Raw genomic sequence first — 27,318 nt, 5'->3', positions numbered from 1 at the left:
CAGAAAAAAAACAAAAATAACCTTCACCAGAAGCAATAGCCACAACGAAGGAAACGCATAAAGAGTAACAAAGCTGATGTTATTAGAAGAAAAATCTATTTCTTTACAGATATTAGATAAGAATATACAGATAAGAACACGAAGAGGTAAGTGAACGTCAGGCAGTGGTGCAATTTTGAGTTACCCAACACCGCCACCATGCGTTAGCTTTAAAGACTGTTTGATGGAAGCATTAGAAGGTAAAGTAAACCAAATTTGTTGCTCTGCTCCCGTATCATACAGTAGAAATGACAACCCTAAAATTGTTTTTAAAATCTTCGATCTTCTGAGTTACATTTCTATAAGAACACACGGTGCCGATTCTAAAGCCTCCTTTCATCACAGTGGAGAACAATGACTAGAGAATGAGAGAGAAAAAACACATTTTGTTTCCACACATGGACTCCTCCATAACTGATGTTTCGTTGTGTTTCTAACTGCCCAGTTCTATAAGCTACTAGTTCATCATCATGATCATTATAATGTATCACAACCCACAAATATTCACACAACTGCAAGACATTTGCTTCAGAGAGCAGTTTTTCTTAAAGCTTTTAGGTATATGAGCAAAAACATTCCTATAATGTTGTTGGAGGTCTTCCAAACTCATTAATTTTCACTAGCTTTAACTCAAGAAGCGTAGGATCCCTACTCATATTTGAAAATTGTACCTATTCCAATCCGAATTAAGAGCCTTACAGGAAAAGATGAAGTTTTGGACAGTTCATTTATGAATTCAGTTTGGACAACAACAACAACAGAACACTTGCATTTAAACATGTTTTGTCAGCTTCTGCACACATCTGCTATGTCTTTGGTTATTCCAAACCTCTTTTGCACTCAGTAAAACAGAAGATTCAGAGTCAAGACAGATAGTATCTTGAAATCCAAGTAACTCCAAGCAGATGGCAAAGATATACAACTGGAGTAGAGAAGTAATTTCAGGTAACTGATAAACAACAAAAACAATCAACTATACCACGTCCCTTGCAATTTCTTCCTCAACGTGCATATATATACTTACACAGAGAATATACAATTATTCTGCAACTCTGTAAGTCTTGTAACAGCAGGAAGACACCATAAGCCCAGTATGTAGCTCTATTGAAACTGTCTAAGATTATAATAGCATCAAGTCAGAATTAATTGGATTGCCTCAGCCTGTTCCAAATTTGGACATCAATAGGCTGTAGCAGCAATCCCATCAGAGAACTTCAGAGGTAGGAGAAACATCTTTGACAAAACTGCTAGATGTCCATCACATTTGTTACCATAGATTTAAAACATCAAATCACAACTATGGCATTAATTACTAAAGGAGAAACTGTCAGCGTACTCTTTCCTCAGTAAATGCAGAGGAAAAGAAAAGCATGCAAGATCACTTTAGCAAAGTTCAAATACGGGAAGAAAAAGTCACATTGAAAATATTCATCTATGGTCTATAAGGTGCTTTTCTGTGCACAAACATACTTTCAACAAGGAGAAGGGGAGATTCAGGTTGGACATTAGAAAATACTTCTCCGAGAAAGTGGTCCAGTGCTGGAATGGGCTGCCCAAGGAAGTAGTGGAGTCACCAACCCTGGAGGTGTTCAAGAAACATTTAAATGTTGTACTGAGGGACATGGGTTAGTGGGAAACATTGGTGATAGGCAGATGATTGAACTGGATGATCTTAGAGGACTTTTCCAAACTTGGTGATTCTATGAAAGTTTGTTATCTATTCACGTACTTTTTAAATGCAGTGAGTTTTAAATTATTAATCTCTTTCCTATAGCAAATACATAAAGATTTAGTAAATTTTTGTCATGTAATACTTATGAACAAAGCAAGTGTCAGAAGTGCAGGTAAAGTCAATGGATAGAAAAGGCGCCTTCAAAAACGTAATTAGACCTTCCATTACAGCTGAAAAAAAAAAAAAGCTGAAATTCCAGACTGGGGCTCAAAGACTGCATTGGATTAACTATGCCTAGCTTTAATTCTATTTTTCTCTAGTTCTCACTTCTCCATATGATTTAGTTCTATAGTGACAAAAAAACATGGAAACTGATAAAATTAAATTTAAACAAACAATAACAGTATGGTGCGAGGGTAGCATAAAGGAAGCAATATGATCTCAGTGTAGATCTGCCCTCCATACCAAATAAACTAATAATTTTCTCCTTACGAGAATGTCAAGAAACATTGCAAAGAATCTTACTGAAATGTGATTTGAATCTCTAATCCTTTGCATATCCAAACAATCTCTGGATATTATCCTCTGGTCTTACACTCCATACCAGAAAGAAATAGAGACAGGAGGTCTCCTATGAATCTGTTCTTAAATTGATGCATTTCTTTGGAACTCTATTCCTTGAGGATTAGAAAGGGGCAAGAACAGATTTTGGAAAAAAAACAAAAACCTAAAGAATCTTGTGTCCAACAAGAGGACAATTTTTTGTACCACAATAAGTGTGTGCCTATGAGTATGTATGTTAGTATTCATATTTAACCTATATGAAATTAATTCATTAACTAGATCTGTATTGGGAGCGAGTAGACGCTATTAAACAAAATAAACATTGTGCATGATCTGAGTCTGTTTTGAACTAATAAAAACAATCACACTATCAAGGAATACTACTTAATGCTAAATATTGTGCTATTTATTGTGTCTTAATATGTTGATCACAATATTTGGTACCATTTCTAGTGTATTTCAGCAAAATAAAAAAATCTTCTGGCATTTAAAAATTTTCAGAGTATTTATTCATATTCTTAGATACTTACAGTGTAATAAAAATCTTTTTTTTTTTTTAAAACCAATCTACAAAATACATTATATACTTGAAGTAGAACATGCACCATCCTGACCTGGTTCACATTCAATCTTTTTCAGTGAATTTGATGAACAGCCCATTCCTCAGAAGCCTGATCTTAACTCTGCTGTCAACAGCCTTATAATAGAAATAATGACTTTTGCATCCAAAATTTTACAATGATGAAGTTTGCTTTTAAATCTTAGACTTGACAAGCATGAGGACTCCAAAGCATTTAAGATATAACAACGTCCAAATAACATTAAAAGTATTTATGTAGCTGACTGTATCAATGTCAGCTTTCCATCACTGAATTTCCTTATTTTTAATAAAGCCTTATTTGTTAGCTGTATGGTTTCATCCCACTTGTTTTTCTCAAGGCTTGTGTATGTCACCAAGTTCTCAGCATACTGCAAGACAGACTTCAAAAACCTATAAGAAATAAAAAGAGAAGTAAAGCTCATTAAAAGGACATTAAAGGAGAAAAGGACCTCAATGCCTGACTTGAAGTTGCTACTTTCTCCAAACTTCCAAATTTCCCTGAGGATGACCAACACATTAAAGTTCATTCTACTTTTGGAAAATAACCACTCCTTCATTCCAACAGCAAGAAGTAATGATTTTCAGAACTGCAATTAAATACTGACATAGAAAGAATGCAATGATATAATGTGTAATACAATTTTCCACATACTGTTTTCTTTCCTTTCTCAGTCAAATGTTTCACAATGCAACTTGTTGTTAACTGACACACAAGGAGTAAAATCACTTAAATATTAAATACAGCTTTTATGCATTAACATTTTTTGGGTGTGAGATCATTTTCTGTTTATGCTAAGGAGGAGTCTAATCAGTAAAAAATGTGAATAATTGGACCATACATTTTCAAAGTTATTTTAGTCCTTAGCTAACATTGTATGAGATAGAACTGATGACTATAATTACAGAAAGGATGATAATGCACTAAGAGGCATGCTGTTTCTTTTCTCCTTTTTCTTTTTTTTACTTTTTTGTCTCCATAGGATGCATATTACAGATCAAATCTATTCAATTGGTTATGAAGAATGTATGAAACTTTCTATTTCTACATCACCTTATATACTTACTTTAGATACTGATGATAATCAGAAGGATTCTTCTTACAGACCAAGTGGACATTAACAAGTTCCAGAGTAATCAACACTAAGATGAGCCGTAACACCGGAGATAAAAACTTAATGCTAGAAGAGACAAGAGTAAAATAAATGAATTACAATAAACCCAAATTAATCTGACGTCACTAATACAAAAAAAAAAAAAATTCTCAGATTTCTAGACCCATGCTAAATATTTGAGTATTTGATAGTGAGAAAGAACACAAGAAGTCCATCAGCAAAGAGTAAATGAAATACCTAAATTATAAACAATACAGTAAACTGTGAAATCTCAAAACAGGAAAAAAAAACAACAAATTTAACTAAGACTTCAGAGGAAAACTCACCAGCACCTCTTAACCCAAGATAATAAAATGGAGATCAACTGAGTTGCGAATATTCATTGTCCATTTAAGCTATGTTTTTTAAATAACGTGGTTTAATATTTTGAGGAAAATAAGTAAAAAAAAAAATATTTTCCAGTTTTTTTGAAGTAAATTCATAAATCCTTTAAAAACACTTGTGAATGGGAACAGAATTAATGTAATCCTAAAAAAATCTCTCCAAATCTATCTAAAAGATACTGATTCAGGTATAATGATAAAAAGCAGCAGAACTGGAGAAGGTTGAGTCCTGAAACCAGTTTTACATTCTGTACTCAGGTAAAACTCAAATGCCATTTTTTATGCTTAAGCAGGAAAATTGAGAAATTAAAAACATAGTCCTAAGCGACACTTTCATTTTAAAGCTTAAGGAAAGTAGTGTAGTAATGATAAAACCATCCATTGAACTGTTCCCCAAATTGAGATTTTCTGCTATTTCACTGGGTTGACACTTAACTCTGAAATGATCAATGAGAATACATGAACACTGTGTATTTAAAACTTGTGTGACAAAACACTGAAAACTAGCAACAGCAGCATGCAACTTTCTCATAAACGCAGCCACAAAGTAGAGAGAGAAAACATCAGCCAACCTGTTCAACATTCGTAGATAGTTATGCCTCTGGCGAGAACGTAGAGTCTTTTCTGTCCACTGTTGGTATCTCAACTTAATGCTGGCAATAACTTGTTCAGACACTTGATGGCACTGTGTGCATATTTTACGGAGTACCACTAACACTTCCAGAACAGGTCTTGGAGAATAGAGTGTGCTAACGTGCCTAGCACAAAGTTCTAGCAACAGCCTTCAAAATAGAAAGTAACTGTTAGTTTCCACCTTTTGCCAGCTGGATTTAACATGAGATATATTTCATATCAGCTGTAGTTTGATATTTGTTTTATTGTAGTTAACGTTTTAAGTTAAAAAAACCTAAAAACTGACTACTCTGACAGAAGAAGTATGGATCTCTGTAGAAGCAGTGACTGTGTTTTCTATCACTTTACATAACATAATTTAAAACCTACTGGTGATGAATATGTTTCCCATTTCAAATTACAGAAATACAACCACAATAAACAAAAATGCTTAGCCAAAACGATACATTAAGCACATCAAATCAGAGCACTGTGGTTTAGGCCTCCCACAATATTTCAATTCACAATGAATTAGCATCCACCAGAATAAAACCTAATCAGACAAATGGTATTAGTTAATAGCCACAGCAGCGTACGGTCTTCCGGGCAGAACAAGTAGCAGATTTAACATCTCTTAAAGCACTGGCGGTGAGGCCAATGTTTTAATCAACTGAACACTGGATAATAAGTTGTTAAAGCAACAAAATACCTTTCTTCTGTCATTTTCTAATCTGCAAACACAATGCGTCAAAGGGCACTTTAAGCACTCTGCTCTTACAGAAGCATTTCTTAATCTCCCTCATGCCAAAATTATCTGAGACAGCAAAACATTGATGACTAAAAGTGATAAAAGCAGAAAAATCTTAAAACCATGTAACAATTTACTAATCAGGCTTCTTTTTAATAAATGAGAACAAATGCAGACTGATGGGCAGTACGTAGAAAGCATACAGCTCTTATAAACTGAGCGGTAGTAAACAGAAGGCATGCAATTTATATGAATAAAGCAATGTGTACCACCCTCTTTGCACTATCTTGCCCACATCTCTTACATTTGATTAGGTGTTTCGTTCCAACATGTCAATTGATTCACAAGTTTCTTGAGATTGCCACCAGAGTATCAAGTAAAAGACAAGTTGTTTTGATCATCCACACTCCACATCGATTATATCTGGAACTACCAACGTACCTCTAAAATCTGATCACAAGTATAACAAGGAATTTTCTATTTCAGAATTTTGCTACTGAAGATGGAGAAATGAATAACTTTGGTTTGAGTGTTCTTGAGTGGTGATCTGCATGTACAAGCTGACAGCAGAAACCAAGAAAAGATCAAACTTACCTCTCTGTTGCAACAGTACTCATTGGGTCATCTGAATTATAGAAGTTACAGGGCAAATACTGCTGCAACTGAGAGAGAATTTCAGCCACCTTTAAAACTAACATACTAGCTTCAGTATTTCCTTCCAACCTCAAAAAATAAAACAAAGAAGTACAATTTGAGATGACAACACTACGCAGTACTTATTTCCTAGGTTGCACAGATCAAAATGCAGATATTTTGGACAGCAGTGTATCTGATATCCACTCTCACTTTCTGCTATTTTAGTTTTCCCTCCATCTTATGACTTTCTTTCTTCAATTAAAAACAGTCTTTTCTGTTCTGTCTTCTTAATCGCTTTATTTCTCCACTTATTCATTAAAATCCTGAAGCATACTTGGTATATGCCTGACACATTGTATTTTCATCTCTTAGCTCTACATCAGCGCAATTTCTCCCAGAGATAATAATAAAACAGACTTTTTCATTTTTAAATCACAAAAGAATGTTGTACTCTTTCATCTATCTAATATCTCATTTAAAATCTGCCATTAATTCAGCTACTACTTTCTTGTTCCAGAACAAGCAATTATTTTCTGTTTTATATCTAGTGACCCATCTTTTTGTTTTTGTTGTGATGGGCTCAACATCTAGCGTAATTATCTAGCGTAATTTCTTAAGAGCTCCTTCAATATCTCTTCACAAATAGAACAGCTACTCAGTTTTGTGTTGGTTTCAAAGGGCTCCAACGTTCTCTTCCAGATAGCAGTGTTTGCAGTTTTTCCAGTATCTTTTGGCTACAGATGCATACAACACAGATTAACTTAAAAAGAAAATGAAGGAGTCTTCCCACAACCCCTTTGGTGTCTAAAATCTTACTAGTAAGGAATCTGATGAGACTTTTAATCTCAAACCCTGTTGTTCATATGTTTTTGAGAAGTATCTTTTCTAAAACAGCATACACATACCCTTTAAGTGTTTGAATTTGTTCCTCAGTCACTGTTGGTAATTCATGCCACAAGTGAATGCTCTTCATACATTCTAGCACCTAAAAATCATGAATGTGTTATGAAAAAACTTTATGCAAAGTACAGCCTTAGACAAACAGGAGAACATACAGGACAATATATTTTATTTTTCTCAGTAGCAATTTTAGCTAAAAAAAAAACAAACCACACAAAAAAACAGACAGAAACACACGGTAAATTAGTTGTTTAGCAGTTATAATTTGTAAGCCAGCACAAATTATTAAAATTATTAAGGTCTATGTTAGGGCAAAAATCCTTCCATGCTAAAATATCACCTGAAGAAACCACTTTACTACTCTTTCTTCCCTTCCTTTGATATTAAAAAAAAAAAAAAAAAGCCTTTGTAAGATATAATTCAAAAGCTGTCTAAAATGAGTATTGTTTACTGCAAACCCAAATCAATAAAGAACATCTTCAAGCAGTTCATGAACTAATTGGCTGAGAAATACTGTGGCACTAAAAAGCAACCTTTTCTACACCAAGAAAACTTTAAGTAATTGGCTTTCATATAACAAAAATGTTAGTTGTGGTAGCCCAATCCAAGATTTATACAGTACTTAATCCTTGTCAGGGACAGGAAGATTAAGAAATCCATAAAGCAGCAACCGTTCAGGTAAAAATAAAGCTATACAGTGATTTGACCAGGAACAGTACATGCTGTATGTCCAGCCATGTGCTTAGTTACTTCTCAAAGCCTGAAAATTCATTAGGAAAAAAAAAAAAGAGTTATGTAAAATTCTAACTTTTTAGGACCACCAAAGTTTGAAGACAGCAACTAAGACTACTTTTTAAAGATTCACAATTTTAAGGACTAAAATGCTTTCAGTTGCAAGGACTTACCTGTTTCTTAAGTCTGGAAATTGGATGAAATCGAGAGCGGTAGCAACTTGCACAGTTCATCAGTGGCTTTATGATTAAGTGTTCCTGATTACAAAATACAAGTTTCTTTAAACTGTCCCAATTGTGAGCAGACCTAGACTTATGCTTATCTGTATTCAAGCCACCTACAGTACTGAAGTCAAAGACTTCCAAATTTCTGAGAGACTAATGCAGCAATCATCAGTTTAAAGCTTAATTTCTCTGACATTTTCCATGTACAAAAGCTGGCAGTAGCTGAGAGATAACTAATTATGTACTTTCTCAATGCAGCAGCATGAAAATCATCTTTAGAAACTGAAAGAGCTCTAACGAATAAATAGAAGATTTATCTCAAAGGTTGCTTTACCAGATTGAAAGTAATGGCAAATATGAACAGGAAATTTGAGGGAGTAAATATAATAGTAGTTAACATTACAAAACATGTACTGCTAGACAAAAAGTGTACGCAGTAAGGAGAGTTAACAAATCACATCTCCATTTCTAAACTACTTCCATTACTAATAGCATGTCAGAGAGAAAGAGATTCTCAAACATTACATATCTCTCTGGGTAAGCTACGGTTGTTCTATATAAAATGGACTAACTACCTGAAGAAGGATTGATTAAGCAAACAGATTAAGATACAGTAAGAAAGGATAAACATTTGGAAAACTTTCTGCACTTATTTCACTGCAATCCTAGAAAACATGCTTGCACAGATTTTCACTTAGAGGAATATTTCATTTCAATGGAAAGCTGCTGTCAAGAAAGATGTAGTCATAAGACACTATAAATCGCATCTGTCATCCAACTGCTGACTCTTCTGAAAGCATAATATTGAACCCTACCTTAAAAGCAACTGTGTCTTCATCTGAGAACCTGCAAAGTAATGTAATTGCAAACGCCACCAACTGATTGGCTATTTCTCTGGGAAATGCTTTTAGATTGATCTCTCCATGGCTTAAATGGTCTCTTATGCGTGGACCCTCCTGGTGGTTCAAGAAGTCCCAAAGAAATTCCTGTGGAGATATACACCAATAGAGGTAAGCATACAGAGTATCTTCTAAAAGGTAAAAATGCATTTGTATCCATAAGAAAAGGTCCCTTTAGGCATAGAAAACAATGCAACTATGCTCATAAAAAAATAAAAGGGCAGTTAGTCCACTGTGTTAGCTTCTCAGGAAACTTGAAACTGACACACAAACTATTCCATAAAGGGTAACAACAGATTTTCTCTGATTTTATGTCGCAAGTCCTCCACCACCTTGCTGCCTCTGACTCCCAGTGCAATGAACTTATATCTTTCTTACAGCCTCAAGAGACCTGTAAATTCAATACCTCTATTTTTCATGTTCACAGTCTTGGGTGGCAATATGTAGGGTGTGCTCTGGCAAGCTTGCAGCTATACTGTTGTATGATCTGCCTACCTAGTACAGGATATGCCCCAGAAGAAACTGAAAAACAGTTTAGCTTTCCTCATATGAGGCATCTGTTTTTCTTCTACTCCCTTCAGCTAATCTTCAGAAGTTACCACAGACAACTCATAGACCTGAACATTTCAGACAGAAAGACATTTAGATTCTAACCAAATGTAACATGTCAGGTACTACTTTGTATCCTTCACAATGAAACAGCAACAAGTTTCTGATACTAGGCTTCGGGAGACAGGCAACAAATGACAAATAAATACACAATCATAAATACACTGCTAAATTTAGGAAAACAAAAACAAACCAACCAACCAAAAAAAAAAAACAAACCAAAAAAAAACAAATAAATGAAAAACGCAAAATAACAACAACAAAAAGAATGTTCAAAACACTTGCCATAGCAGGTTCTTCAAGAACAGAAGGAAGCTGATTGATTTCTTCATTATCCAAATGCTTTGTTAGCATCTAGGAAAAGTCATTTGAAGAGAAAGCTTTTATTGAAAGTAAAAAAAAAATCAAAGGAAAAACACTTAAGTAATGAGATTTTCTAATATTAAAGCAATTATTTCAGAGCTGCTTCAGAGTCAAGGTGCCTATTTGTTACTGACAGACTGTGACAATTCAATAATAGCCGTAGGACTTCTGCTTGCAAGGTTTATTTGTATTTATTTTGAATAACTAAGTCTACCAGAAATAATTGTTTCTTTAAGATGAAGAAGTATAAAATAAAAACATATAAATAAAATAAAAACACTTAAAAGAATTTGCCCAGAGAAGTTGTGGATGCCCTGTTCCTGGAGGTGTTCAAGGCCAGGTTGGATGGGGCCCTGGGCAGCCTGGTCTAGTATTACATATGGAGGTTGGTGACTCTGCCTGCAAAAGGGAAGTTGGAGCTTGATGAACCTTGAGGTCCCTTCCAACCCAAGCCATTCTATGATTCTATGAAATTAAGTTCTGTTCATTATAACTTGTATGAATTTGTTATGTTCTGAAGGATTCCAAATTTAAAGTATATTTACTGCCCATCATCTTCTACTCGGAAAAATTTAGAAATAGTGCCTTATCCAACTCAACTAGTAAGTATGTTCTGATCCCTACTAATGAGAAACATGTAAAAGTTTAAATGCTGACTCTGCTATGAATTTAAAAAATAAAATCAGAAATACCTCATCAAAAGTGGTGTAGAAAGCAGAAGACTGGAATAGAAAACATTATTTGATTATTAATAGAAAACAATTATATAGACATGTGAGTGAATAAATCTAAGTTCAGTATACTTGAGATACTAGAGGTGCATGAATAGCAAATAAGCCCTTAAAAAATAAAAAAGAGTGTATTTGATTTTTTTACTTTTTTTTTTTTTCTCCAAATAAATGGAATGTGATCAACTTTCCTCCCTCAAATACCATTCTAGAACACTAACCTTGAAGTACTTTTTCAGACCACTTTTACTGGCAGGCATCTTTTTTCCTTATTTTTTAGTTAAAAAGAAAAAAAATAATCATTAAAATGTACTACAAAAATGTAAATTACGCTCTACTAATTCTCAGATTTTGAGAGAGGAAAAGCTAAATTTAGACACTGTGCTACCACAATAACTACTCTGCAAATATTGCTAGCACCAACTGATTTTAGACAGAAATTTACCTCAGCTGTTAGCAATCTATTAGGACAGTTATTAGTTGTAGTGAAGAGCAATCTAAGTCCAGCTTCCAGCTGAGGAAGTAAGAGAATCACACAGTCAGCATACCTGAAAAAATAACAGAGAAACAATTTCTTCTCCCTCACTTATAAATACAATCCAAATGAAATCTGAGATCCAGGTCAAAGAACCCAGAGCAAAATTTCTTGTTAATGATAGCATATGAAAACTAAATGACTTTATGCACCCAACAAAAGCTGACCCCCTAATTCAAATCAGCTCAGGGATGACACTAACTTACAAAAACATGAATGGACAAAGAAGACGAAAAATACTTATTAAAACAAACAAACAACCCAAGCACTCTAATACATGAAGAGCTGTTCCCATTTGCTTTGTAAAGCACTTCTCCTCAGCTACATCTTCTGCAGATTCAACAAAAACTTCTGGAATCTACAAATGCTGCTGGCTAATTTTCTATGAATCATGAATGCCTTCAAATAAAAATGTAGAAGAAGATGAAAAACAGGAGGAAAAAAAATGTCAATGATTACCTACTTTGCTTGAAAGCTGTTAAAGCAGCCATCCAAAATGGTAACATTGTTCTTAGCACAAAGTTAGACACTTGCAGTAGCTCTTCCGCTACACGAAGTGTTTCATGATTAAGATCTGCAAGTTAGCAAAATAGCATTGATAAATTACATACAATCTACGGTTTTCTAATTCTTTATATTTCATTGCAAAGATTACTTCAGCATAAGCTATTCAATGCATTTCCAATACAACTGTAATGGTGATAGATTTAAGATCAGAAATTGAGTTTATAAGATTGCATTTCTATTAATAATGTAAAACGACACAGTAAGCACAGTTAAAAAGTCATGGGTGCTTTTTCCTGAGACTATGTAGTAATTGTTCCAGTTTCTGTTCAGCTGTTCTCCACCAGCTTCAAATACTTTTGAAAAGTATAGTCTACATTAATAGAATCAGTGTGACATTGTTCCTATGTTATCAAATTTTCTGTACTGACACTTAAGCTGGATATGAGCCAGCAGTGTGCTCTTGCAGCCTGGAGGGCCAACTATGTTCTGGGCTGCATCACAAGAGAGGTGGCCAGCAGGGAAAGGGAGGTGATAGCCCTCCTCTACTGTGCCCTTGTGAGGTTCCATCTGGAGTACTGTGTCCAAGCCTGGGGCCTCCCTCCAATAGGGGAAGGATGCAGAGATGTTGGAAATTTTCAACTGTTGATATACAGAACTTTTCCTGAGGTAAGTATCAGGATACTGAAGATATGTAACCATGATCTCTTTCACCACAACCTTTGCTGCAAGATGCAAAGTACTCCTGACGGGACCCTTGCTGCTAGAATCCACTGATTCTGGAAAGAGTTAAAGATTTTTGAAAAAAACAAAACAAAAACAAAACAAACAAACAAACAAAAAAAAAAAACAACCAAAACTAGCTGACTACTAAAGGAAGTGAGTTCTCATCATCAAAACATTGAAACATATAGCTGAAGTCTTTCATAAGCTGCACTATTAACACATTTCAGCATGTTACATCTATTTTAGAATTCAGTATTTTTTGTTTTGTTAATCAGTACAACAGTCTATATATTAAAAAGTTGTCTACGGTGTCTACAAGCACAACTGATTCACCTAAAGAAAATATTATATATGTATCTTACCTAAAAGATTCAGTCATCTAACTGGAAAACACATTACTTTCAATAGCACTTCTAGACAATGAAACAATAAAGAACATAGTAATAAGTAATGACTAAAGGTTAAATACTTGCCTGGAAATGCATCAAGATCCTCTAATCTAATGAAGGTCACATAAGGTCGATGTACTAAAACATATTTAGTTTTCAGAAGATATGTCTGCAACAACTGACCCAATCCTGCAGTTAAAAAAAGCAGCATAGCACAATATCTAGGGAGAATATTAAAACATATTAGAAAAGCTAATACAACAAAATCTTTTACAAATAATCCACATTTCTGGGTTAGGGACAAAGGTTTCTTTTGCTCTTTCAAACAAGATTCAGTCCGTATTTCACCCACCCCTTTTGGGTAAAGGAGCTAAATGATTAATTGCGTTTTACAAGCATGATAAAACAATGTGGAATTAGAAGAAAAAAAAAAACAACAACAAAAAAAACACCAATGTATTCTCCTTGGCTGCTGCTGCTCCTCTTCCTTTCCTATTCTTCTGCCTTTTGTTTTGATTTATTCCTGACTGCCCAGACCTTACATTTTTTCATTTTTCCTGACAGAAAAGACACACTGTTTCTAAAGCTGATTGGTTTCATAATGGCTGAAGTACTCTATGGAAATCTAGTTCCAAAAGAAGTGGTAGCAGCAGCAGGACAAAATAGAGAAAACTGTCAGGATTCTGCCAAAAGCCTTAGAGAATGGTTTTTTTTATTTTTATTTTTTTTCTTTTTGTAAGAGTAGCAAGTTTTATTAATCAATTCTCAAGCACTGTTAGCCTGACTGGATGAGAAAATAAGACTTTTTTTTTAACAACTTACTTTGCAGGAATTTCATGTGGGGATGCAAACCCATGCCACAAAACATTACGAAGATTCAGACCATATGGTGATCCAATGAATATCCTGAGTACATCCATCTAATTAATAAACAAAGTGATTACTACATGAAGAAATTTATTATTTATTACTTTGTGTCTTGCCCTGACAAGAAATTCAAGAAATTATCGAGAAACTATAATATCTACTGTCAAGACAACTGGTCACAGCTTGTCATAGTAACTGCAACTCATTATTTGGAATTCCCACTACTCTCTGAAAGGAAATCTTAACTTACTCATACACACTATAGAATACAATACAAAAAGAACAAAACTGCTAAACATGTCAAACAGTTATGACAGGGAAACAAATTAATTCAAGTTGAGCTTTTACTTATCATACTATAAATCCACAATAATTTAGTATGAATTAACATAAAAAAGAAGAATCTGCATTCAAAGTTGTATTCCCAGTATTCCATTGGGAAAAAGGAAACTTTTTAATAGTAAGAATTAATCTACTCCACATGGAACTACAGCTCAAGGCATAATCCTTACAAAACTACTAGATTGGCTAACACTACACATCCAATAATTTGTCCTTGTATGGGAACTACTGAGTCACGGGCTGAACCTCTGATTGATCACTTGAGGCGAGCCATGAGTCAGCCAGAGGAGCACAGGTGAAGGCAACTGACCTTCTAGGCAAGTGCCTCCTAGACCTATTTAAGAGCTGGCTACCAGTAGGGAAGGATCTTGTCTGGAGATCCCTCCTTCTGGTGTTTTGTGGTGAGCCCAGCATAAGGGTAAGCCTTCCATTTATTCTCTCTTGTTATCATAGTCTACTTTGCCTAACTCTCTTGTGTATTTTGTGATTGTAACATCTTGATATCCATTGATAATACAGTCCTTAAAGAAAATAATAATTGTATTTATAGAACAGTATAAAAGGGTCCATCTCTTCTGCTTACACAAGAAGGTAAGTGTCTTCAGAATTTTTTATTATTATTTGCAAATGGCAATAGACAAACTAGTTTCCTATATTCACATGAATTGCATTGTGGTCAATATTATAAAGTGTTTTACTACAGTGGTGATGAAAGGGAAATTATCTTACAAGTAAACTGCCACTGCAAGACATATGTTCTCAAGTTGCATAACTCAAAAAGAGGCAGACAACACTGTGACTTGCTTACCTCCTTGCCAGATATGGGACATTTTAAGTATGTGGTTTTTTTCACATAGAAAAGCAATTTAAAAAAAAAATTATGGGCTACCCTTTAAAATTATTTCAAGTTACAGAATCACCAAGGTTGGAAAAGATCTTCAAGATCATCCAGTCCAACCATCCACCTATCACCAACAGTTCTCACTAAACCAAGTCCCTCAACACAACATCCAAATGTTCCTTGAACACCTCCAGGGTCAGTGACTCCACCACTTCCCTGGGCAGCCCATTCCAGTGCCTACAATTATAATATTCACATGTATGTAATGGAATGGAAGTCTTCCCAACGTATTACAGAATTTGAAACTTTTCCTTAGCACAGGCAAAGACTATGACTGGAAGCCAGGCCAAAAAAAAAAATAAATTTGTTATTTACTTCAGAACTGTGCACTTACTACAACTTGTCCAAAAACAACTGCAAGCTGCTCAGAAGCAAGCAAATCTCTTAGAAGGAAGGGACAATCTTTACCAATCAGTAAATGTACCTATTGAAAAAAAAAAAAATAAGTAGAAGTGATTATAACATAAATAATTCAATATATTTCTTTGTATTTCAAGCATAGACCTTGATTAATTTCACCCAATAAGTGTTTTCATTGTTGTAAAATCACTAATCAAACATAACCCACCAACTGAAAAGTCTTTCAATTCTAAAGTTTCACTACAAATTAAATATGGCCTGCATCAGAGAAGAGTGTATATCCTATTTGATGTTCCCCTGGTTATGATATTCGCAGTATCTACAGGCACATTCTTCTCTCTCCGCTGCTCCAAGAAAAAAAAATTAAAATTGAAAAAAGCAAGAAAGCGAGCACAACACCATGTAATTAAGGGAATTTTTAATTACTTCAAAAATTCATCATCCCTTCAGACTTGGAAAAAACTGTATTTCTAGATGTGAACCTTTTGTCTTCTGCCCTTTCCTCATAGAGACTCAACAACCAGTTACTCTGTCTCATCTATGGGCAACATACTCTGACAAGAAAGCAAGGTGGGGAGAGGTAGGAAGGAAGTGATTTCCCCAAGAACAAAAAAACAACAGGTGTTCCCTTCTCCCTAGCCTGCATGCCAACCTTAGCAGTGGTGGCACCTTTATGATTATGGAGTAAAAACGGAATCGATCCAGTTGAAAAATAACAATGAGAGTGTGGGAAAAAAAGGAGGAAAGGAACTGAGACCAGTTAATCAATTCCAACACTTGTCTTCAAACATTTGTGCTCACATAACACACAGTACTATCACTGAAGATGTGGCCAGGCTACCACATACCATCACACTACAGGATAATCTCCCTTTTGTGCAATTAAATCTAAGAACTTATTCTCATCTTATAAAACCAAACCTGCAATTGAATCTTCATAGTGGCACTTACATCACCCAAAGCTCTCTCCAAGCACGATGTTAGTTTCATTAACCCAAGAGCAACTTCTGTAGATTGGGCATATTGTAGAACATCAAACACTTCAAGAAATAACTGTGTGATTTGGGAAGGGGGGTTGGAGAGAAGAAGAGTGTTGAATTACATATTCAGAAGGAGAAATCAAAATCACACAAAAAATATGATCTAAATATTCATATGTGATAGTCACTATGCAAATACAGAAATAAAACCACGCCAAGGTGGTCAAACTGGATGATTGAAGGGTTACTGTCCACGCCTCCTGTATTTTCAGTCAAAACTTATTTAGTACAATACATCTAAAAAAAACTATCAGTGACTTTGCATAATAATATTTGATATTAAGCACAGACCAGTAGGTCTTACAGAAAAAGAAGATACTACTATCTTTGGTTAGAACAGACCCTATATGTATATATAAATATATATATCTAATTACTGAGTCAGGAAAATTAGAAGTGACTATATAAGAGAAGGACAATTAGAAACACATTTTGGATTGTTGATCTCTTTTGTGTGTTCTTATGGAAAAACTTCCAACAAGAGGTCATGTGCCAAAATACAACTGTCAACAGATATTTCCATACCTCTGCGTAGTTTGTCCACTGGAACCATACTGCATACTGAACTACAAATTTGTCCTTGGTCAGAGATTTGAAGTGCAAATTAACAGATTCACATACAGGTCCAAGCGATCGTATGCTTTTGATATAATCCACACTTCGATCTTGAATTGAAAAATGGGATGTGGTTAGAACCAAACTTTCTGAAGGTTCTATATTTTAAAAGTCATAACAAGTAAAGCCTCCAACAGTCTGTATATACATTTAGCTCAAACATTTTTATCTCTATTAGTTCAGCACAAGCAGTAAATTACAATTTACTGTCCAAAAGAACAGACAAATGAACTACAGAAAAGTGCGTTGTAAAACCAGATTCAAATGCCTTCTCCAAAACAAAACTTAATATAAGAAAACACAGAATTGAAGTTCTATTTATGTCTTAATATAACACATCTAATTATGCTCAATTTTTATTGAAAGTGGAAGAATCCACTAGTAAAAGAGCGCAGCAATTCCACATAACCAAGCTGGAAGCTACTGCAGGCTCTGAGGTCTTAAACAAGCAGCACCACTTACACCCTTTAAAGAATGCAGATTGATGTGGTACCCTACAGAGTGGTATAACTGCTTCTCTTGGGTGGCAAACTTCTCCTGACTCATGGAAAAATATTGCCCAGGGCAGAAATATCTACCATTTTGACCATTTCAGCAAATTAGCAAAAGCTTGCAGTTTGGCAAATGAACAATCAGTTCATCAGAATAGAAACATTTTGTTCTGCTTAAAAAAGCATAATTATAAACTGTTCTATATACAGAAGGGAGAACAAATAATACTTCTGTACAAGTGAAAGATGAAGAAAAGGAAACAAAAACAACAGTAGCCCTACTGATGACTCCCAGGTGTTTTAAATTTACTGCAAAAGGCATACAAAGAACATAGAAGAAAACAAGTATGAGCCATGAGAGTGGCAAACTCCTTACGTACAAGCAAAAGGAGATGGGAAACAAGAATGGGGAAACAAAAATTGAACTATCTATGTAGCACAGATTACATGGATCTCAGGAGTCATCTATAACCAAATATTAGAAATGGATAAAACATTTAAAGCTCCCTGTAAATAATAAATGTACATATTCCAGCAGAAAAGCTAACGTTATACCAAAATAAAATACTACAACTAAGTTCTGAGTACTGTGAACTGTAATGAGATTCTACATCAGCTGTAAACATCTTCTCATCGTATCAGAATAATACCAACCTGATTCAAGATAATGCACGTGCTCTGTAATAGATTGCCAACACACTTCTCCATTTTCAGACACAATATTATTAATATCATAGAGGTCTTTTTTCTCAAAGCCAAGTTTGCAAAGCACATAATGCACAGGTGGAGAAAGACAAGTTGTGACTGAGTCTGATGATGCCATCTGAAAAAGGAAGGACAGAATCGCTTTTATTTGAATAATTTCAGTTTGGTATTGTATGGGAACTGTTGAATCGTGGCCTGAACCTCTGATTGATCGCCTGAGGTGAGCAATGACTCAGCCGAGGAGCACAGGAGGAACACTGCCGGAAGGTGGAGCCTGGCTTCATCTCTCCTAGACCCATTTAAGAGCTGACTACCAGTGGAGAAGGATCTCTTCTGGAGATCCACTCCTTGCAAGTTTCATAAGTGAGCCCAGAATACAGGTACCCATCTTATCTTTTCTGCTTTGGTGTAATAACTGTGTAGCAAGCTCTCTGGTACATCTCATAACTATAACATCTATACATTCATTGATTGTATAGGTATATTTCAGATGCATTCTACCTACCAAACTAATCACAAGGAAGAAATTCTTTAGTCAGAGAGTTGTGAGGCACTGGTACAGGCTGCCCAGAGGCTGTGCATGCCCCATTCCTGGAGGTGTTTAAGGTCAGGTTGGATGGGATTGTGGGCAGCCTTAGCTGGCTGGGGGCAGCACTGCCCATGGCAGTGGGTTGGAACTGAGTGGGTGCTGGTGTCCCTCTGACTCAAACTATTTTGTATATAAGGGCTGCTCTGAAACAGTACCTCCTATTTTGTTGGCTCATAATGTCAAAAGTGGATGTTCATTTATAGACACCAAACAGTGGATATGGGGCAGTGGGTGGTGCGTTTCAGCAGTAGTGACTGCAACATGAAAGCCAAGCCACATCCTGGACAGCCATGCACATCTGTCACACCACAAAATGAAACATCTCAATTAGCTCATCCATGCTAACTGGCTACTGGCAGTAACTATATTGAAAAATTGTGCTTTGAAGCTGCAAATATGTTCTATCAAGCAATGTTATTGCACCCTTTGTCTCTGCTGTAGCTTTCCTAACATAAATAAGAAACAAATAGGAGGGATTACTTTCAGAGCAATCTATGCAGACAGACTGAAGATCACGGCCTGTATGTGAGCTCTGCACACCCCCTGCTGCAATCAGGTGCCATCTGCTGTACCCAGCCTGCTATTAACCTAAGATGGCCGCGAAACATCGTTCGACAAACGCTTAATTGGGTCCTTCGCTCCGGATTTCACCGCCAGAGCACCACGCGAACCGCAGCAAACTCCGCTGCGCAGAGCACAAGGGACGAGGCCTCGGGGAACCCCGCAGCGCCCGAGAGCGGAGCGCTCGCACACCCGCACCGCGGCGGCCCTCACGGCCATTACCTCCGCTGCTGCAGGGCCCTCCCGCTCAACGTCACGGCGCGCTGCCGGAGCGCAGCGTCACGCCGGCCGCACGCGAGCGTGGCCGCTGCTCCCGACGTTGGGAGCAGGGCGGAGGTGCGCCCTCCGGCCGACCCCTCCTTGGGGAAAGCGGCGCTGCCAGCCGGCAACCATGGAGGATTCCTCCAACGTGTCGAAGTTGTCCGCCACCGCCCACAGACTAGGAAGGCGGCGAACGAGCGTGTGGGATAGAAACACCGTGAGCGGCCGGGCCGGGAGGACTGGTGTGAGGGAGGCGTGGCGGTCATCGCGGCCGCGCCCCGCGAGTGGCGGTGATGGCCGCCGGCAGTTCTATATGTGAGGGACGAGCGTGCCCTGTGCTTGGAGAAATACTCCGTTTGTGTAACTATAAAGCAACTCTTGTTAAAGCTGCCCTAACAACAAGCAGTATTTCGTTCACGTGAGCCGGCAGTGTGTGCCCCTGTGACCCAGAAGGCCAGTGGGATCCTGGGGTGCATCATAAAGAGAGTGGCTGGCAGGTCAAGGGAGGTGATTCTCCTCCTCTGCTCTGCCCTGGTGAGGACACGTGGAGTACTGCATGCAGTTCTGGGCTCCCCGGTTCAAGAAAGACAGGGAGCTGCTGCAGAGAGTCCAGCAGGGGGTCACAAGGATGATAAGGGGTCTGGAACATCTCCCTTATGAGGAAAGGCTGAGTAACCAGGGTCTGTGCAGCCTGGGGAAAAGAAGACTAAGGGGATTTTTTCAATGTTTATAAAAATCTGAAGAGCAAGAGCTATGTGGTTGGGGTCGAACTCTTTTTGGTGGTGCCCAGCAACAGAACAAGCAACCTGTGCGTACACTAAAACATGAAGTTCCATATGAATATGAGAAAAAAATTTACTTTGAGGGTGACAGAGCACTGGAACAGACTAAAGGTTGTGGAATGTCTTCTAGAGATATTCAACACCCACCTGGATGCTTTCCTGTGCAACTACTGTCCAGAACCTGCTTTAGCATGGGGTTGAAATAGATGATCTCCAGAGGTGCCTTCCATCCTCTATAACTCAGTGTAATCCTCTATAATTTTGTGAAATGCCAAAATCTTTGTTTTCTAATCATATTGATACTCATATGTCCAAAACTAAGCTTCTCCCAGAGTCCAGGAATACAAAACAGCTTTAGTACAGGCTTTAGTAGTTTCAATGCAAAATCAGTTTGTGTGGCTCTGATAGATTCCTTCAATGAAGGCATAGATACTGCATAGAAATGTAATCACAACACAACATTGTGCTACATTTTGGAACCCCATGCTAATGCACGTGAAGAAGCAAATGGTAAAATTCAGTGTTTGTATTGTGAAATACAGTAGTAGGTTTGCTTGTTAGCCCTTTGGATGTCTTAGTTACTGAATTAATGAAGTTAACACCTGTGGAGAAACTGTTAGATCACATCCTGAACTGGTGATGGAGCACCTGGTGAAGGGGTGTGGTTGGCCTAGGGAGCATAGGCAAATTGACCAGAAAAGGTGGATCCATGGTGGAGATATGAGATACCCTTGGCTCATGTAAGAGCCAGACACTGGAAGGAGGGCATCTTTTGGACCTAGGCTGCTTCTTGTGAGGGAGTGCTGCTGTAGCCAGAAAGCTCCTTCACCTGTTGGGTGAGTTCTTTCTGTAAATAACTGTTGGCTTACCTATGAATGCCTTACCTAGTATTGCCAAGAACCTGTCAAAAACAATTTCAATTCTTCATGAGCAGAACAGCACTGTATAGAGATGACGTTGGTGATATCATTGGTAAATGGTTTCTTGCAGGTAAGGAAACGTCTGTGGAAGTTTCTGTTATTACTGCTAGCTGTTAAACTTTAGGTAATAGCACTATTTGAAGTCACACACTGTAGGTATGTTTTCTTTTATCTACAATTGTAGAGGCTGAAGATTTTTGTGAATCGTGTTCAAATGTGTTATCAATGAATTGCCTTTTAGATTGTGACTGCTTTCACAGGTTCAGTTCCTTTGAAATGGTTTGGGATGCTCATGAACTGGCTCAGATAGCAATTTCTTAATATATATATATATTGTATGTGTGGTGTGTGCATATGTATATATTATATATATATAAATCCTCTTTTAAGAAGACCTGCAATGAGCAGGTAAAGGCTAACTCTTCAGAGTTTTGAGTTTCAGATTAGGAGAGTCCACAACCTGAGTGGAACTTGTCTACTTACATCTTAGTGCAGTATCAGAACTATTTCAAGCTCCAATTGTTGACATTAATCTTTTTTTTCTAGAAATATTAAATACTTTCCTGGATATTTTCCTGTTCAGCATACTGTAGGGAACCTGCTTTGTCAGGGGAGTTGGATGTTGTGACCCCCCCCCCCCCCCCGAGATCCCTTTTAACGCCTACAATTCTGTGATGTGGTAACGACGCTTGCAGGCAGTTTGCATAAAGGCTGCCAGTATCCTAAATAGCTTTTAGCAGAATTAATCTAATGTTAAGGAAACAGAAGATATAGGCGTAGGTAATGTCTTTCATGTCAACATGGCTAATGTTTAAGTGACATCATAGAAACTATTTTGCTTCCCTTATTTTCAGACTCCTCTGGCTGAAATACTTGTGAGCCTCTGAGTAATGCGTCTTCTCAAGAAAATTGTACTAGATTTTTGTGTTACCCATGTTTGTTCTGTTTGTTCTGTTCCTTTTAGTGTAAGCCCTTTACTGTGGTTTTATACCCTCTTCGTGCTCCCTCCTTAAAGGTAGCTGGTAACTTTCTCTGGTTTAAATTTTCTCTGTAGTCAGGAAGTAGAGCAAGGGACTGAGGAACTGGGGATGCTGGAAAGTGGATGCAAGGTAGCTGGTGTGGATGACTGCTGACTGTGGCTTTTGTTGCAATCTCACTGGCTCTGTGCGCTTTTGTCATCTTACTGTTCAATGGTTGTGGTTTAAGCCAACCATGGGGGACAGCAGGTGGTGACACCAGTATGTATCATTAGACCTGCAGCTTGTATTTGCAGAAGGCCAACTTTTGTTTTTGTATTGAAGAGAATTATGTTACAGAATCTGGGTGAGGAGAAGATCTGGATCTTCAGAGTTCTGAGGACTCACAAAAAGAATTGCTATCCCGCTTCTAAGTTCCAATCAAAATGACAAAGCTTGCACATTGAAGTACATTTTAAATTAGCAGATGAAGACGTTAACTCATAAAACATTTGCTTAATAGGACAAGTAAAATTTCCTAGTAAACAAACCAAATGTGTATTTTAGGTTTTGTGTACAATGTTTGAATGAGAATCTTGAAAGTCTTGAGCAGGGGTTTGTGGAGTTTTCCTCTAAACCCAAAATAGATTTTGGGTACTAGTATGGCATGTTTTTTTTTTTTGTTTTTTTTGTTTGTTTGTTTGTTTGTTTTTTGTTTTTTTTTTTTTAAGCTGAGATTAAGTACAAATTTAATTTTAGTTTGTGTAAAAGAAATGAAAATTGAGCAGAAGGAAAGTACTATTCTACTTTTCAGTGAAGGTAGTGGTCTCAAAACAGCCTGAAAAGAAGCTATGAGTTTTCCGTGACACACTCCTAGACTGTTTTGTTGTTGTTGTTCCCTCTTATCTACTCCCACAAGATATTTTCTAGAAGCCATTAAACACTAGATCATTGATATGTAATGCAGTTTTTTCTTATTTTGCACAGATGAAAGGAAAGATGAAGCTACCAAATTATGAAGGCTTAGCCCCTATGAAAGAAGAGTGTTTTAGTGGTTCATCAAAAACTACTGCAAAAATAAAATATCTTAATACGTACAGACTGGAACCATATAATAAATTTCAGGATCGGTTAGTAGGAGACAAAGCTCAAGCAATATTAACGGTATAGTATTTTTTTATGAACTTTCTTTTTTTTCCCAATAGTAGTTTGTGACTATATAAGCAGAACATTGGAAGTTGCTTAAATATATGCATAGGTCTTAGCAGGCATTGTTTTGGCACACATGTAGTATAAATGTGCTCTGTTCTGCAAGGTGCAGAAGGCTTTCTGCAAGGTAGTCACAAAGCATGTGCTGTTAACATAGAGCTGAAGCTCTTTGCACTCCTTCCCACTTCTTAACTGGAGTGAGCTACAGCGCAGTTCAAAGTAGCCTGATCTCCAAAACATCCAGATAACCAACCTGTGGAACTATGCTTCAATTATTTCTAGTACTATCACATGAATTGCATAAAATATTTGGTGTCCTCAGCAGTCTGACCAATGTGTACAAAAGATAAGCAGGAAAAAAATGGGAGCAGTTTGTTAAAATGTAGCTGTTAGTGATACCTTGAAAAGCTACAACCAACTCCTGTAATTCTGAAGACCTGCCTTCAACTGGTATTTGCAGCGCTCTCTTCCAGTGAGGTGTCCCCGAAATTTGGAGATAAATAATACACCCCTGTTCACTGAATGGAGATAGGTTGGACATATTTAATTCTTTACTTTCAAAAAATAGACAAAACATTTTTTGAGTGAAAGTAGTGCAGCATTTCCTGTTTGTGAGCATCATTTCTACTTTACGGTTTGTTTTACTAGTTTCTTTTAAAGAAAATGCCTGTAAAAATTTCTTGCAAAGGACTCCCAGGATAAGAACTAAGATCTTTCAACATTGTTTTTGATAGAATAAACTTCAACAAGCCAAATATGATGCAGATTCTAGTCCATCCTTGTGTGCTTCACTCTCAGAAGAAATATTAAAGGCTACAAAGGAAATGGGCTTCGACCGTTATAAATACGTGGTAACAGTGCTAATTGTGGAAAAGGCAGGCCAAGCAATAAATGTGAGCAAACAAATTGTTTATAATATCTTTTGAGAATTGAAAATAACCTTTAGAACTGTATGTTATCTCCTTGGCGTTATTCTATATTCAACAAAGTAATGAGAAGTGGGCTTGCAGCTGTCAGGTTCCATACTTGTATATGGGGTTGGATTTCTTTAAACTTAATTTCTTTTCTTCTTCTTTTACTGAGGTCAGTAACAGTGGTAAAGCAGCCCATGCATCTCTGTCAACCAGATGTTTCCACTCTGCCCTATGCCAGTATAACTGTGTGAAGGCAGTGAACATTTCTTTTTTCCAGTGAACGTTGATTTCCAGTTGGGTCACTGTATGCAAGTGTGAAATGCAGTGCAATTGTTGTAGCATGGGGTGATGTGGAAAGGAATAGGTGCCAACAAAAGGAAGGGAAACTGTTTTAACTGCAGCTGCTGCCAAATGGATGCTGGTGGGACCACAACTTGACAAGAGTGATCTGAACTTAGTACACCCAAAGCAAAAGCATTTCAGACTGCAATTTTCATGTGTAAATTTGCAGTGCTGTAAGCTTACTTTGGCATTCTGTGCTCTTTTTGGTCTCTTCCTGAATGCTGAAGAGCACTTGTAGTTATGAGTGTTGAGCATCACCTCTTAACACCTTGTGTCTTTCTAAGATGAAATCATGCCTTGTTTCTAATGTACATTGTGAAACAATATTTGAAAGGATGCTGTCTTCAATCTGTGAAAGGCCTTTCTCTACCCACGTTCCCAGTGCTGTGTCACAGTATGATGCTTCTAAATCTGTGCTGTGTGGGTGTGGAGCTGTAGGATGTGATGGTTTACTCAAATGCTCCAAACTTTTTTTTTTTTTCCATGAAGAATATGCTTATTTCAGCAATGAATTTTCACAGTTTAGATTTGAAATAAATTCTACAAAAAAAAAAAAAAAAAAAAAAAAAAAGCTCAGAATAGCTGCAAGTATACTTGAGTAAGCTGCTGCTAGTCCTAGAGGTGGAGGGGAGCAGCTACTTCTTAGCTCAGTTTGTTGCCAGCACTGGTGTCTCTTGGCATTATGGTCCAGTATGCTAAAGTGCTGTCAAGTGAACATGACAGAGAACTGAGGTTTTGGTGTAGACATGTTTGGGTCTGTTGTGGTGGGGTGTTTAATGTGAAGGAAGAATATGCATTTTAATATCAAATAGCACTTGTTTGTTTTCGCTATCATTGTGCAGTTCTATTTGTAGCTCCCATAATGCAATTATATCAGCACTTGTGAGATGCTTTGTGCTCTTCCAAAATATAAAAATAGTGTTATGAGTAACTTCAATCATAGCTTTGTCTTTTCTTTCCTTTAGGTCGCCAGTAGATGGGTCTGGGATGTTCAAAGAGACACCTGGATTTCGGCTAAATATGAAACTGAAACATTTATTGCACTGGCTTTGATAACAGCTTGTTATTACGAGTGACACTCCCAAGATGATGCAACTGCTTCTGTGCAGCACAGTACCTGGTATATTTGAAAATTTTCAGAGCATCCACTTACCAACAGCATTAGTCCAAAGTCTAGCGCAAAAATAACAAACCTGATGTGATAGTTGAGAAAATTTTGACCACTTTGCTTTGTAAAAATAACTTCTGAAATGTGTAAGGTTGAGTACATATGGGCTTCGTCTGTTGTAGCACTCTGCTGTGAAAGTCAGAGCAACTGGTGGAAAGTTGAACTTCAGCAAATTTTGAATGCTGCTTGTCTGTTGTGTGCATTGAGTTGTTAATGAATACTTACAATAAATTGTAGGTAATGGTTCTCTTGAGGGTGTGCTTTTTTGAAAGAGAAGGCAGTGCTGTTGGTTGTTTTTGGTTTTTTTTGTAGCTTTATGATAAAATGCCAATTTAGGTAGAAATGTTAAGGGGGAAGCCATCTTTTGCATGCTTGATTTGTGTGAATTTCCACGTATGCTCCTGGAAGGGACTGAGTTTGGTTATTAACATCCTTGAGTATTAGTCTTTCGCTAAGTACTACTTACTTTTGCTAAGCAGGGCGGAGGCAGGTGGGTAAATGCTGAAATCAGCAAGCAGCTTCTTGGGGCCAGGGCAAGAGGACACCGTGCTTAGCAGCATGGCTATTGATAACGGGCTGTAGAAGGCAAGCACAGTGAGAGCTAATAAGGCAGACCTGTGAGGCCCCCAGAGAGACCTGCTTTTAGAACTGCGGAACGTGGGATGGGAGCGCTGACACCATTTCTATTGTTATGAGCTCCACGTAAATGTTTGAGGCTGTAGGTTTTACCCCTGAACGTGCCGGGGCCGTGCGTACCGTCCGTGCGGAGCGGTGCCCGGGCCGAAGGCTCAGGCAGGAGCGGCTTCGTTGCCGGCCGTGCGGCAGCTTCCCCGCCCGCCGCGGCGGCCCGAGGCGGGGGATTGCGGTCCCCGCGTGGGAGTGGCTTCTCGCTTTGTTCTCCGGTGCGGTGCGGGCGGGGCTGCGTGCGGGCCGAAGTGCAGCGCGGACGGGGGCTCTCCTGCCAGGTACGGCTGCGGGAGCGGCGCCGGGCGCGGCTGGAGGGGGTGCGGGCTGACGGCGGCGCGCTCGCTCCTTCCGCGCAGCGGCGGGGCCGGCTTCAAGCGCCCTCCTCGGGGGGGAGAGCGCTCGCACCGGCTTCCTGCGAGTGCTCCCCCCCGCCCCCCGTACACCCCTCCTGCGCTGGTGGATGGTTCACAAACGTAGCTCGTCCCCGGCTGACGTGCCGGAGACGGAGCAGCCCAGCCCTGCCGGGGCCAGCTCCCGCGCCGGACGGCGGCGGCGGCGCTCGGCGCCCACCACGCCCGGGGGATGCTGCCCCTGCGCGCCGCGCTGCTGCCCAAGCGCTGCCGAGGCGGATC

General features: G+C 38.0%; 2 protein-coding genes across 8 annotated transcripts; one reads left to right on the top strand and one right to left on the bottom strand.

Annotated features, from left to right (window-relative positions):
- Positions 1 to 747: 747 nt before the first annotated feature.
- ERMARD (ER membrane associated RNA degradation) lies at positions 748 to 19,783 on the bottom strand. Of its 2 annotated transcripts, XM_048936258.1 has the most exons (18): positions 19,670 to 19,783; positions 18,247 to 18,415; positions 17,012 to 17,151; positions 16,398 to 16,499; positions 15,421 to 15,510; positions 13,799 to 13,896; positions 13,061 to 13,197; positions 11,817 to 11,931; positions 11,268 to 11,370; positions 10,787 to 10,816; positions 10,017 to 10,085; positions 9,039 to 9,209; positions 8,173 to 8,256; positions 7,273 to 7,352; positions 6,326 to 6,454; positions 4,944 to 5,153; positions 3,941 to 4,054; positions 748 to 3,266 (listed from the first exon to the last, which is right to left on the bottom strand). In XM_048936258.1, exons 2-18 carry the CDS (start codon positions 18,413 to 18,415, stop codon positions 3,107 to 3,109), a joined length of 2,001 nt encoding a protein of 666 aa, XP_048792215.1. In that variant the 5' UTR covers positions 19,670 to 19,783; the 3' UTR covers positions 748 to 3,106. The 2 variants fall into 2 exon arrangements, with proteins under 2 accessions (XP_048792215.1, XP_048792216.1); XM_048936259.1 differs by lacking the exon at positions 6,326 to 6,454.
- On the top strand, positions 18,529 to 26,377 carry DYNLT2 (dynein light chain Tctex-type 2). 6 transcript variants are annotated; one of them, XM_048936262.1, is made up of 5 exons: positions 20,256 to 21,326; positions 21,425 to 21,480; positions 23,354 to 23,530; positions 24,310 to 24,468; positions 25,797 to 26,377. In XM_048936262.1, exons 2-5 carry the CDS (start codon positions 21,442 to 21,444, stop codon positions 25,905 to 25,907), a joined length of 486 nt encoding a protein of 161 aa, XP_048792219.1. In that variant the 5' UTR covers positions 20,256 to 21,326; positions 21,425 to 21,441; the 3' UTR covers positions 25,908 to 26,377. The 6 variants fall into 6 exon arrangements, with proteins under 6 accessions (XP_048792222.1, XP_048792218.1, XP_048792223.1 ...); XM_048936265.1 differs by lacking the exons at positions 20,256 to 21,326; positions 21,425 to 21,480 and adding an exon at positions 18,529 to 18,677; XM_048936261.1 differs by lacking the exons at positions 20,256 to 21,326; positions 21,425 to 21,480 and adding an exon at positions 19,825 to 19,925.
- Positions 26,378 to 27,318: the final 941 nt, after the last annotated feature.

The sequence above is a fragment of the Lagopus muta genome, chromosome 2, assembly GCF_023343835.1.
Source record: "Lagopus muta isolate bLagMut1 chromosome 2, bLagMut1 primary, whole genome shotgun sequence".
Classification (NCBI taxonomy): Eukaryota; Metazoa; Chordata; class Aves; order Galliformes; family Phasianidae; genus Lagopus; species Lagopus muta.
This window is presented reverse-complemented; position numbering and strand designations above follow the sequence as displayed.

What these genes read in the sequence shown, in the direction of transcription:
- ERMARD (XM_048936258.1), bottom strand. Translation starts at nt 18,415, where the DNA reads ATGGCATCATCAGACTCAGTCACAACTTGTCTTTCTCCACCTGTGCAT. An exon ending in TCTACACCACTTTTGATGAG is followed by an intron (nt 10,086 to 10,786) that starts GTATTTCTGATT and finishes GACTTTTCCTAG; the next exon opens with ATGCTAACAAAGCATTTGGA. An exon ending in AAGACACAGTTGCTTTTAAG is followed by an intron (nt 8,257 to 9,038) that starts GTAGGGTTCAAT and finishes TTTTGTAATCAG; the next exon opens with GAACACTTAATCATAAAGCC.
- DYNLT2 (XM_048936261.1), top strand. Translation starts at nt 19,839, where the DNA reads ATGGAGGATTCCTCCAACGTGTCGAAGTTGTCCGCCACCGCCCACAGA. An exon ending in AAGCTCAAGCAATATTAACG is followed by an intron (nt 23,531 to 24,309) that starts GTATAGTATTTT and finishes TGTTTTTGATAG; the next exon opens with AATAAACTTCAACAAGCCAA. An exon ending in AGGCAGGCCAAGCAATAAAT is followed by an intron (nt 24,469 to 25,796) that starts GTGAGCAAACAA and finishes TCTTTCCTTTAG; the next exon opens with GTCGCCAGTAGATGGGTCTG.